At 42.2% G+C, this 11332-nt stretch overlaps 5 protein-coding genes across 5 annotated transcripts; 3 read left to right on the forward strand and 2 right to left on the reverse strand.

Annotated features, from left to right (window-relative positions):
* Positions 1-367: 367 nt before the first annotated feature.
* Positions 368-2884, forward strand: IL334_005984 (uncharacterized protein; the record flags this gene model as incomplete). The annotated part of the gene is made up of 9 exons (XM_062937690.1): positions 368-416; positions 489-519; positions 588-639; positions 711-977; positions 1058-1794; positions 1886-1973; positions 2047-2241; positions 2382-2636; positions 2810-2884. The coding sequence occupies 9 exons, from the start codon at positions 368-370 to the stop codon at positions 2882-2884; spliced, it is 1749 nt and encodes a 582-aa protein (XP_062793741.1).
* Positions 2885-3164: 280 nt separating this feature from the next.
* Positions 3165-6447, reverse strand: IL334_005985 (uncharacterized protein; the record flags this gene model as incomplete). The annotated part of the gene is made up of 13 exons (XM_062937691.1): positions 3165-3527; positions 3589-3719; positions 3774-4025; positions 4091-4176; positions 4232-4879; positions 4945-5054; positions 5109-5227; positions 5284-5472; positions 5528-5666; positions 5722-5856; positions 6052-6201; positions 6267-6297; positions 6377-6447. 13 exons carry the CDS (start codon positions 6445-6447, stop codon positions 3165-3167), a joined length of 2424 nt encoding a protein of 807 aa, XP_062793742.1.
* A 442-nt stretch (positions 6448-6889) lies between these two features.
* IL334_005986 (sorting nexin-3) lies at positions 6890-8283 on the forward strand (the record flags this gene model as incomplete). The annotated part of the gene is made up of 5 exons (XM_062937692.1): positions 6890-6980; positions 7044-7334; positions 7460-7662; positions 7922-8047; positions 8122-8283. The coding sequence occupies 5 exons, from the start codon at positions 6890-6892 to the stop codon at positions 8281-8283; spliced, it is 873 nt and encodes a 290-aa protein (XP_062793743.1).
* A 151-nt stretch (positions 8284-8434) lies between these two features.
* On the reverse strand, positions 8435-9311 carry IL334_005987 (uncharacterized protein; the record flags this gene model as incomplete). The annotated part of the gene is made up of 4 exons (XM_062937693.1): positions 8435-8749; positions 8823-8888; positions 9103-9159; positions 9249-9311. The coding sequence occupies 4 exons, from the start codon at positions 9309-9311 to the stop codon at positions 8435-8437; spliced, it is 501 nt and encodes a 166-aa protein (XP_062793744.1).
* Positions 9312-9745: 434 nt separating this feature from the next.
* On the forward strand, positions 9746-11317 carry IL334_005988 (uncharacterized protein; the record flags this gene model as incomplete). The annotated part of the gene is made up of 9 exons (XM_062937694.1): positions 9746-9825; positions 9953-10056; positions 10134-10156; positions 10241-10462; positions 10591-10639; positions 10731-10812; positions 10897-11018; positions 11107-11187; positions 11253-11317. The coding sequence occupies 9 exons, from the start codon at positions 9746-9748 to the stop codon at positions 11315-11317; spliced, it is 828 nt and encodes a 275-aa protein (XP_062793745.1).
* Between the last annotated feature and the right edge of the window lie 15 nt (positions 11318-11332).

Consider the following 11332-nt stretch of genomic DNA (forward strand, 5'->3'; position numbering starts at 1 on the left):
TAGAATATGGAGACGGGCTCGCTTGTTGCTTGTGATTTCCTTCGAAGTCTTCAGAAAGATAAGATGGTTTTGCTGTAGATGACTTTGGGCTCGCTGAACTTCATGATCATTTTGTTGTTATGTTATCATGTTATCATCATCGTCTCACGTGGTGAGTCTGAATGGCGGTGTCCCCCGCTGATGCACAATCATAAAACATGCATGAAATGAGCGGCAAAAGACCATTTATTAACGTTACTCGTAATTTACTTTGACTGATTTGTTGTTATCATCTGCATATGTAATATCCCCATCTCTTGTACTTTTATCCATTGCCAATCTCCGTCTGTACAAAAACGACTACTTCTACTTTCGAGAGAAGCACGCGATGCCACCGTCTGTTGAAGCTTATCCTAGACATAGAAGGAGTCGAACAGGTGGGTAATGATATGTATGCCCTATTCGGCAATTCCCTTTTTGTTGACAACGTATATTTTATCTTGCAATAGGCTGTTTAACATGTAGAAAGGCAAAGCACAAGTGAGCTATCACAACGATTTACTTCATAGTGAATCGTATCATTCGCTTATAATAGCACGAATCGATAGGTGTGACGAAGGTAAACCCATTTGTGGAAGATGCGTTAGAACTGCTCGACCTGTAAGCAACCGACATCCCTCATGTATTCGAATAACGGGGGGTCATGAATGATGAATTTTATTTCGTTAAAGTGTACTTACCCATCCGCTACCACTTCGACATCAACTTCGCTGTCAATTTCAAATGGAAACTCAATGTCTAATATCGATCCATCAACATGGACGGCCATTTCAACATCGAATCAAACTACGGGTACTTTAGAGGTCATCTCTCCAGCTGAAAGCTCTCGTATGGCACAATTCAACGGAATGTCAAGAGCTGCACAAGCCATCCCACCTGCCATCACTTTAACGGACCTGCTAGCTTTGTCTATCCCTGATGCTCATGAAAGATCACTTGTGAGTCGATTCATTCTTGTCTTGTCGAGAACTGGAAAGGTCTTCAGTAACTTGAAAGCTAATTGAAATCCGCTTCGTAGTTGCAACATTTCTTGTGCTTTGGCACCGTCAATTTGCACGCTATCCCACATCCCAATAAACCTATCCACTGCTTTGACGTTACAGAATGTTTTCAAAATCGAAGAGGAACATCAATGGAAGTAGATTCATTCTTCTTATCATTAATTTCAATAGCGGCAGTACATAGATCTTCAATGTTTCTACAAATGGAAAGGAAATATCTGAAACAACCTCCCATAGGTAGATGGGGTGTGCCACCTTTACCTTCTTTACCACCAAACGAACGTCAAATTGAAGAATTAAGGAAAACAGGTATACAATCTTCGAAAGCTTCTATTCAATTAAGTAAAATCTCAATGTCATTAAAACTTTCTTCGCCTTCGACCTCTTCTGCTTCTTCATCTCTCTCCCCCCCTCAAGGGCATGGGAATGGAAATGGAGTTGACAGTACAGATACGAATTCAAATGGAATCACAAAATCAGTCGCAGATATATTGTTAACATCAATAGTCTGTGTTTGTATTTCTCAAGTCATGTTAGTCTCAAAGGAATGGAAAGAAGCTTATCAAGTTGGATTACAAATCATAAAATTAAGAGGTGGTCCGCAACGAATGTTGAAAGAAGCAAAAGAAATCTCAACAGAATCAATGTTAAGGACCAGAGCTTTATTGGAGAATTTAGCTATAATAGACGTATGGCATTGTTTAGCTTCGGGAAATTCTCCTACTTTATTAGAGAAAGAATTTCAACCTTGGTGGTGAGTAACATCTGATCCTGTTCCTGTTTTGGATCCCCCTTCCATGTCAGCAGGATATGGTTTAATGAGAAACCTTTATATTCTATCTCAGGTTTGATTTTGCAGATCAGATCACGGATTCAACGCATCCAGATTCGTTTCAATTCATATGTGGAATGGATAGAGGAATGCTTGAAATGGTATGTCTTGGTCAATGTGATGATGTTACGAATTCTATTTGTTGACACACTGTCTTTTGATGTAATCGCATAGGTGAATAGAGTCAATATCCTAGTTCACGAATATCAAGTGTTGTCTAAATTACCCAATCAAGCGTATTCGGCTATCCACTCTCAGAAAGTGCAAGATATGTTACTGGAGTTAGATATTTGGGAAGTGACTATTGGATCTGCTGATAGATTACCCCGTGTTCAACTTGGTAATCTGATCATAGCATACACAATGAGGGTGAGTAAAAAGGATCCTTTCTGTCTTTCTTTATCTTTCTGACCACAGAAGGGTGACCTAGACGGGAAGCGACTGGAGCTTGATGGCGTGAATTTCCATCGATGAAACAAACATACTAATGCTGTAGTTATTCGGTGTAGGTCGTGATCTCTGTTGAGCTACTCAAATATCCTCATTCACACCCTACTGTACAATCATATGCTTTAGCGGCGTTGAATCACTTGGAGACTTCAAGGACTATATACACTGTGAATATGCTGGTTCCGACCATTATTGTCGGTTCGATGATGATCGAATCTGCGAATAGAGACTTGGCTAGGAAAGTTATCAAAGCTTTAAGATCTGATGTTAGTTTCTCGTATGATGTTGAAGAAACGGTATCGATCATTGAGCAAGTGAGTTCTCATCCCACATTCATCGTTATCCTCTTTCAATTCATTCAGCATGTTTCATCGTCATGCTCGAACCATGTGGTCTTTCTCCCGAATTGACTGGAACCCAGGCAATCATCTTCATGCCCCTCTACAGGAGACGAGACATTCACTGATCTCACTCTTGTCGTCCGTAGTTGTACACCCAACGTGATCAAGGTATACCTGATCCTTCCTGGAGACCGCTCTTACAAGATATACTCTTGTTGTAGTTCGTGTTCTTCTTTCGTGTACTTCAAAACAACTATCATCTGTACATTTGGTATTGTACCGTGCTAAACTTGTTGAAACTTATGTCTTGGTTGTACTGTTTGGACTTTATACTATGATGTACTAATGCTTATAGATTGATCATATGCACAAAATCTGCATGATTTTTTGGCGTAGAGTGGGAATTACAAATCCCATTCCCATCTAAATGATACACCACTGACAGGTACTACTACTTCGTCATCTACCTCTGTCAAGAATCAGGTAGAAAGCCTCGATCCGTTATACTCTCTCGTAAACATACAAATAAGCTAAACTTCTCATCTCGTCCCCACCGCCTTCGGGGGCTCTTACTACTTTCTCGTCGTTAAACAGGACCCACTCATCTTCTGATTCTTTATCATCGGATAATGAAGCTTGAGGGTGACGTATGGTAGCTACATAATGACCTGAATGGACTGAAGGTCCTTTGTGCGATATGAAAGCTTTCAACCTATATTTCGCGGGTAAAGAATCTGATCCTCCAATTTCTACCACTGAAGAAGCAGGAGTTGAAGCGGTAGGACCAGGAGCAGGTGCAGCATCTTCACCTTGATCATTAGGATTGGAAAATAACCATTCTATGGCCCGTTCAGGATTACCATCCTGAGAGAGGCAATGATAAGCTGACATTCGCTAAGGTAGGAAGACCATTCTGGCAACTTACCGACACCCTCAGAGCTTTCCTCGCTTGGTTACTGGTAAAGCCCATATCACTAATCATCGCTATTTGCTCATCAGAAGGTTCAGATATAGCGGCCGTTGCCGTAGGTGTTATTTCAATGGGATCATCGATATCTACAATCACCAGGTTAGCTGTTATCGGAGGACACTCAACTCTGGTCAACTAGCCTGGGTCTTCCATATGTTCAAACAACCAGTTCATATTTGTTTCAGCGTCAGCACTACCAGTGTTGAACATTGCCTTCTTGATTCGCACGACGGGGAAGCCCATAGATTCAAGTGAGGCGATAGTATTAGGGTCGAATTGTGGTTCTGATGCATTGGGCGACGATTCAACTTTCATCTCTTCTTCACCAGGCTGTAGGCCTTGAGAGAGCAGAGAATCGAGAGACAGGGCATCAGGTACGTTGACGGGTATTTCTGCAAGAATCGTGATTTAAAATAATCAGTCGATAACTCGAATAGAATGACAACCAGTAACTCACCAAGCTTGGTAGGCACCCAATTGATAAGCTGGAACTTCTTCATATGCAGTACCAATAGTTCTGGGAAGGTCCTGAACTTGACTGACCTGATATAAGAGTCAGTCACCAAAAAATGCAATCAATCTGTGAGTGCGAACTCACTTGATCGCAGTCCTCTTCCCGCCACAGGTCTGGCAGTCATAATCCTCGATGATCTCCTCACCACAAAGTGCTTCTAAACATTTTCCTAAACCAACTTCTTGATATAGCTTCTTCCCATCTTCATTGACTCCATTTTCCACAGCATCTACAGGTAAACTAGCGAGATCAACAGATTCTACTTGCAATCCAACTTTATTACATCCTGTGCATTTCAAACGTTGTTCCATTCCGAATTTCGTTACTCTCGTTGGTTCATTGGATTCATCCTTGCCTTGCAATTTTGATTCTGATCGAAGTCGAGTAAGGAGATGCTGAAGGAACTCTTCTGAATCTTGTTGTCGCATAGTTGCAAATTCTTCATGACCCTTTCCTATCAAAGCCTTAAACTGACTCGGTTTTATACCTTCTTGAAATTTAGGTGGTTCCGAGGAAGCGTCGAAGTCAGTAGTTGATGGTGGCGGTAATTTCGCTCGATGTGAATATCGTCCAGATAATAGACCGTCCCCTAGTTTCAGCATTTGACATTCCACACACTCTGCGGGAAGTTTATCACAAGTTTGGAAATGGGTGACAGCGGCATCAGATGTATATCGACTTCTGAATGATGAAAGTGAGAACAGCGTTTGAAGGACTGATGCCATGTAACAACTGTAAAGTATAGTACTCATCAGTTATGGCAGAGCATATGCGAGTTGAGACAATCAGCGACGTACCTGTTTCCAAGATTTCTCAGTCCAGTCAGCCCTTGTCCGAAAACAGGTTCAAGCTCCTTCCCGTCGTCTCCTGTCATAGAGAAGTCAAACTTCAGATTATGTTCTAGTTGCTAAAAATACATGTTCAGCTGATAGTTGGAACGTTAAACCGTGAGCTGACTTACTAATTCGGTCATGGACTTTTCAGTCTTTGTCTGACCCAAGACTTCGATACCGAAAGCTTGTAAATGTCTAGGCAGATCTGGATCTACTTTGGCGTCGTCACAACTGTAGCAGTATATGTCTAACAGTATCATTAGCTTCCACCTGTATGTTTGAGAGTTTATTGAGCTAAATCACCTGCAGTACCCTCAGGAGTGATTGTACCCATCTTTACACCCAACATGTGACCAGTATCCTTGAAATGATCCAGAGCATGACCGTTACCGCCTACGCCGCCGAATTGCTGTCTACCACAATTTGCTAGACCACAAGTGAGACACAACCATAGGTTGGAGGTGAGATCACACGATGAACATTGCGATGGTACTACAGTACACAACAGGTAAGTTCCCATTCGAAAACAGGTGTCATATCAGCTCACCATGACCTATGGTGATTGCAGGCTCTTGCTGTAATGTTAAAGTATGCTCGCAAGGCAGTATTTCTTCCTCCCAAGCTTTGACTTCGGACTGCTGGGCTGAGGAGAGGGCATTCATTATCCCGTTGACTACTGATGTGATCTATGAGCATTATGATCAGCTAAGTACTGAATCTCGTCCAGGAGAGTCAGCTCACCTTTGGATCATCGGATTGTATAGCCTCTCCAATAGGCGAACAGCTAAAACATCTTAAGGAAGTCGAGTGATTGTACAATTCTTCGTCTTTGGGAGCGGAAATCGCGAGTTTCTTCATAGGCGGCTCGGTAGAATCCTGCTTGAGCCGTCAGCGAGTTTTCCTTTACGAAGGCGAGCATCCCTTCTACACATGTACATTCGTCATTTGCCACCTCCTGTCATCAATAAATGCCGCTCATCTGATCTCGCGTCACTACACCACCACTACATTCAACTTCCACACAGCCGTACTGCATAACCGTATTGCTGACCCTGGATATGTAGTACTCACTCGCTTTTTACCTTCTTTTCTTGTTCTCTTCACTACTACTCCTAGGTTATGTCCAGTCTTCTCAGCATGCAAATAAGCGTGTCTTCTACCTTCGCCAAAACATCCTCCGTTGAAGCATTGTAAACAGACGAGAACACCTTCTGAGTCGTCCTACGAATCGATATTGGGGGTCAGCTGCCATATTGGGTTTCAGAAGTATGCTTTGCTCAGCTTACTTGTGTATCAAAACAAAGCGTACATTCCTCCCTATTCGATCGATAAAAACGATTACGAATGATCAGCTATATTCACCATTACGATATAATTCAAGGACAAGACAGCTTACCTGTGTACCTGCTGAGCCACTGTAGGAGATTTCAGCTTATCTGCTATCTGACTGATATGTGAGCAGCTCATTGTAACCTTTTCGGTATGTTGGGAGAGAGAGAGAGAGAGAAGAGAAGGAAAGGAATGTTGAAGTTGAACAGTCGATTTATAGTGACGCTTTGGTGATATGGGATACACTGTTGTGAAACCACTTTTACCCCGCACCTCCACCTTGTGTCCACGTGTAATTAGTATAACAAACAGGTCCATTTTCATTGCCACGTCATGTCACCGGTGGTCTCCTTATCACTACCAGTCGGTCTAGGCCGAGCGAGAATGGGGGACAATAGAAGGGATTATGATGGTGATGATGGTGATATCGATGATACGCATTCTTCACTAGCTGTCTTGTCAACAACATTATCGCGTAAGATCATAGCCTGGACGGATAGGCAGCGAACGACACAGTCTGCTTTATAGAATCGTCCACGGCAGAAACCGTGTAGTCACGTTATAGAGTAGATAGCCCACGATGAACCAACCTCAATCACAATCACAATCACAATCACAATCACAATCACAGTCCCACTCACAATCACAATCACAGCCATACGAATCCAATCGTAAGTCATCCCTTTCCTCATTCCTCTCTTATAGCACATGCTGATGTTATGTGGGCTGTGTAGCTTATTACCAGAACCAACCTCAGCAATACCAATCCCCTTCTCAAGCCTATCAACAAGGATTCACATCACCTCAACAACAAACTTATCAACATCAGCAATATCAACAAACACCTCAACAAGGATATCAAACTCAGGCTCAACCTCAATCGGGATCTCAATCGGGATCTTCACCAACGGTTGAATTCGGCCAACAATCAGGATGGCCCCAATCACCTCCCGTACCAAATCAACAGCAACAACAAGGTTATTTCGGTCAAGGTGGTTATAATCAACAAGCACAGAGTCCACCTGGTATGTGTCTAACATTTCGTTCTTCCACTTACTGGCCGCGGAAACGAATCCCCTTGTCTTCCCTTTTTCTTCCCATAAAAGCATCAAAATGAAGCTGAGTACATCTGCTGACGTATCGCAAACAGTCGAAGTGACACACTCTCCTTTCGTCCGAACAGACTCTTCAGCAAGGTTGACTTTCTCCGAAATGGCTAGAATGGCAGGTAGACCTCAAACTTTCGACGAAATGTATGCTGTACCTGAGAGTTTCTTAGAAATTGAGATTAGGAATCCTTTAACTCATGGTGTAGGCAGGAAGATGTATACCGATTATGAGATTGTTTGTATGGTGAGTGGATCTTTCTGGGTCGTGATTTGTATCTCTTGGATGAAGAGGATCGGGCAGTGTTCAGGATGATGGGGAGAACAAAAGAGGCATGGGCATCGGGGATCATCAACGAAGGGAGGGGGGGGGGGAGGAAGGAGGGAGGAGGGAGACGTGAGACGGCAAACGGGAGGAGGGTGGTGATGTTATCGTCGTTATCAGTGTATACATTCCAGAAGATTGGTAAAACCAAGCTAACACATACTTTCACGTTGTTTGACAGACAAACATCCCAGCATTCAAACTACGACATTCAGTTGTAAGGCGTAGATATTCAGATTTTGAAGCTTTCAGAGATGTCTTGGAGAGGGAAAGTACTAGAGTCAATATTCCACCATTACCTGGTAAAGTGAGTACAATGTGTTTCTCTGATTTCTCGACTAGAACCGTATACCTAGTGGCTGATCACTGTCAACAATCTAGGTATTTACCAATCGATTTACAGATGATATAATCGAGCAACGTCGGGAAGGATTACAAAGATTTTTAGAGATCGTTGCTGGTCATCCATTACTTCAAACTGGATCTAAAGTTCTATGCGCTTTCCTGCAAGATCCTTCATGGGAGAAATCTCAATGGGTATAGAGTAACGGATGAAGGATTTAGATATAGTAGACTGGTTTGTGTGGGACGTAATCACTAGTCTTCGTGTAAAGATACCATCTTCAATAATAAAAGGAGTATGCATATGAATAACCTTTGTATCCATACTACTGTATACATGTCAAAGAGATACTTAAGCCCTCTTGATCTCAGATTTCATTTCACTTATACTAACAGCTTTTTCTTGTGATTCATCATAATCATCCCATCTGTCTTCATTCTCTCTATGTAATTCATCCCAATCAATCTCGAATGACGAATTGCCTTCGTCGGCCTTGGCTGACCATTTACCTCTAAAGTGGAATTCTGTGAATTCCAATCCACGACAATCTAATGATATGAATGGTTCTAAAGAACTGTTGGAGGACGTATATGGGACTGGTGATGTTGACTTTGATTTTGATTTGGGGGATGGATTGGATGGTGCGAATGATGCTGAATGTTCTTTCTACTCATGTAGGGAATACCAAATGATAGTTGAATACGGATTCATTGAGTAAGGACCAGGGGAAAATACTCACCTTGCAATTACTACATCTCCATACGAAATGTGCCGATCCTTTCGATCCTGAAATCTCGTGCTCTTCCTAAAAATACGAAGTGAGCATTGAAAGCAGTGGTCAATACGATTCCCTAGTCAATTAGATCTTCCCTTCGCCCAATCTCACCATCATCCCCTCTGTGCGCCTCGTCTTCGCTAAGCAAAATCAGATGACGCACAGCCTTGCCGATAAAAACTAAGCTCAACCCTCCACTCCATTCATTGCCACTTAATATAGTCGTTAGGAAAAGCAAACTCACCTTCTGATTAAAGCTCACTGTCTTCGGATGTACCTCTCGACAGGAGGAACATTGCACCTGTATCAATGAACGCAAGGTCAGCAACCGGAGATCCCCTCTTCTATCGCTATCCGTTATGATAGGCAATTATGAGCAGGACAACGTACAGTGAAGAAATACTCATAGTCATCATCTGCAGGTACAACCTCCTTGACACCCTCTAACTCCATCGAAATGTATACGCAGAGTTTCTACAAAGTGGGAAAAAGCACGAATGTTAGCTTGAAACCAGCAAGCCAAAGAGGACGCGAAGAGCATGCTGACTGACGACCATCGTGAGGGATATGGGTTGATTTCCCGGGTAGGCTTTGTTCAACCTTATGAAATGGTCTTGATACAAAAGACAGAAGAGAAGGAAAAGGTAGTCAGGGGGATTTGAGAAGATTGTTATCGCTTGGTGCCCCACATTCGCTACGTACGCTCGGACCCGCTGCCTATTCTTCTTCTTTCTATGTTTTGACCTTCGGTCATAAACAAATCTGTATTCAAGTCAGTATAATCTCAATCCACATCATCCCCATCTCATCATAGTGGATAGTCTTGCGTGCAATAACACTTGATAACTCTCAAATAAGCTGGAGAATCCACCGTGAACGCTTTCATCATGTCATCGCCCATGGATATCCCTCCTGATCTAATAGGTCAGTCAGGCTTATATAACTCTGCTGACCCATTATTACGTCGGTGAGTGTCAGCGATTATCCATCTGACAATGCGACTTGGACTATGTATAGTAGAAAGCAGGAAGGACGAAGAAGGTGGTCGCTGCCAAGGTTCATAGTTCAAGCTGATACGATAATTGATATTTCAGTCTACGTCTGGAGGCGTCTTCAGGTAATTCCATAAATAACCTATCAAAGTATTTCCACGAGAAAGAGATACTAGTATTATATGCTGGATCAGAATACGGAGAGAGTGAGTCTGGGAGATCCCTTGATGTGTTTCAAAGAGAATATGTTCTGTGTGGCTGACATTACTTTGGATTCATTTAGATAATATAAGATCATTTCATAGGGTATGTCTATAACACCATACATTCCCCTATTCCCCTATCCCCGGCTTTCAAATGGTGTAGATCACTAATCAATGGTTGACATAGGACTTGACTACATTCGCACAGAAACATAGATCAGCATCAGTGATATACGTTTCAACGGATGTACTTCCTCAACAAGCAGAAAGAGTTTTAAATGGTAAACCCTGGTTGAGAATGACTTTTTTCGATAATTCAGATTTCGCCCCCGTCGGTGAACCAGAAGATAAGAATTGGTCTGTGGGATTGGAAGAGGTCAATAGAGGTGAAGAATTCTTACAAGCTGGAGTGAGTGATCCACATACCAGTCTAACGTTCTCTTGCGAAGAGCAAGAAAGCCAGATCATATCCACACACTATACGAATATCGGAATTCGTTTTTATAGATCATTATTCTAACTTTCAATGTCTTGTAGGAAGTGGAAATGGGTATCGAGAAAATCGAATTTGGTCAAGAAGAGAATGGTCAGTGGATTTAACATTACCATAATTCAGCGTGGTATAACCTTGATGTTCATAGCTGATTACCAATGATCACTTAATCTCGCCATCATAGAAAACGATTATGTACGACCATTATCAAGAGCAGGATTAACTATTCTAATGAATGTATTTACCACTCCTAGTATATCAGTCTAGTGAGTCATCTTTCACTTTTCTTTACTCTGGGTTCTTCACTCTGGGTCAACTACTCAATACTGATTTTCCAACCGACTTCCTAGTCATATACCTACACATAGCTTCCTAGCTAAAAACGTCAAAATGTCATCATTCGCGCCCGAGAACGTAGAAAAGAATTATACGATCTGGAAAGGTGGTGAGACTACTTCTGTGTCAACATCAGGTATGTCACTAGATTTACAGCAAATCGGGAGATCAAAATAGATGGCGAAATGATGATATGATGTTGATCTGTCCTGCTCTTACTACAGATGTAATAAGTCGGATGAAATGGACCTTGATATTATTGGTTTTAGCTATCTTGTATCATTTGGCGATTAGATTTGGTGGTGGTAAGTGAACCACCCTGTCCCCTCCCATTAATCGAGCTCATCGAAGCTGATCTCGGTTTTGACAGAGCAATACGACTTGATACCGAAGATAATGAATGGAATGAATTGGCGGAATACAGTAAAGAGGTGATGAAGGCGTCTTGAC

This window comes from Kwoniella shivajii, chromosome 8 (genome assembly GCF_035658355.1).
Source record: "Kwoniella shivajii chromosome 8, complete sequence".
In the NCBI taxonomy this organism is placed as follows: Eukaryota; Fungi; Basidiomycota; class Tremellomycetes; order Tremellales; family Cryptococcaceae; genus Kwoniella; species Kwoniella shivajii.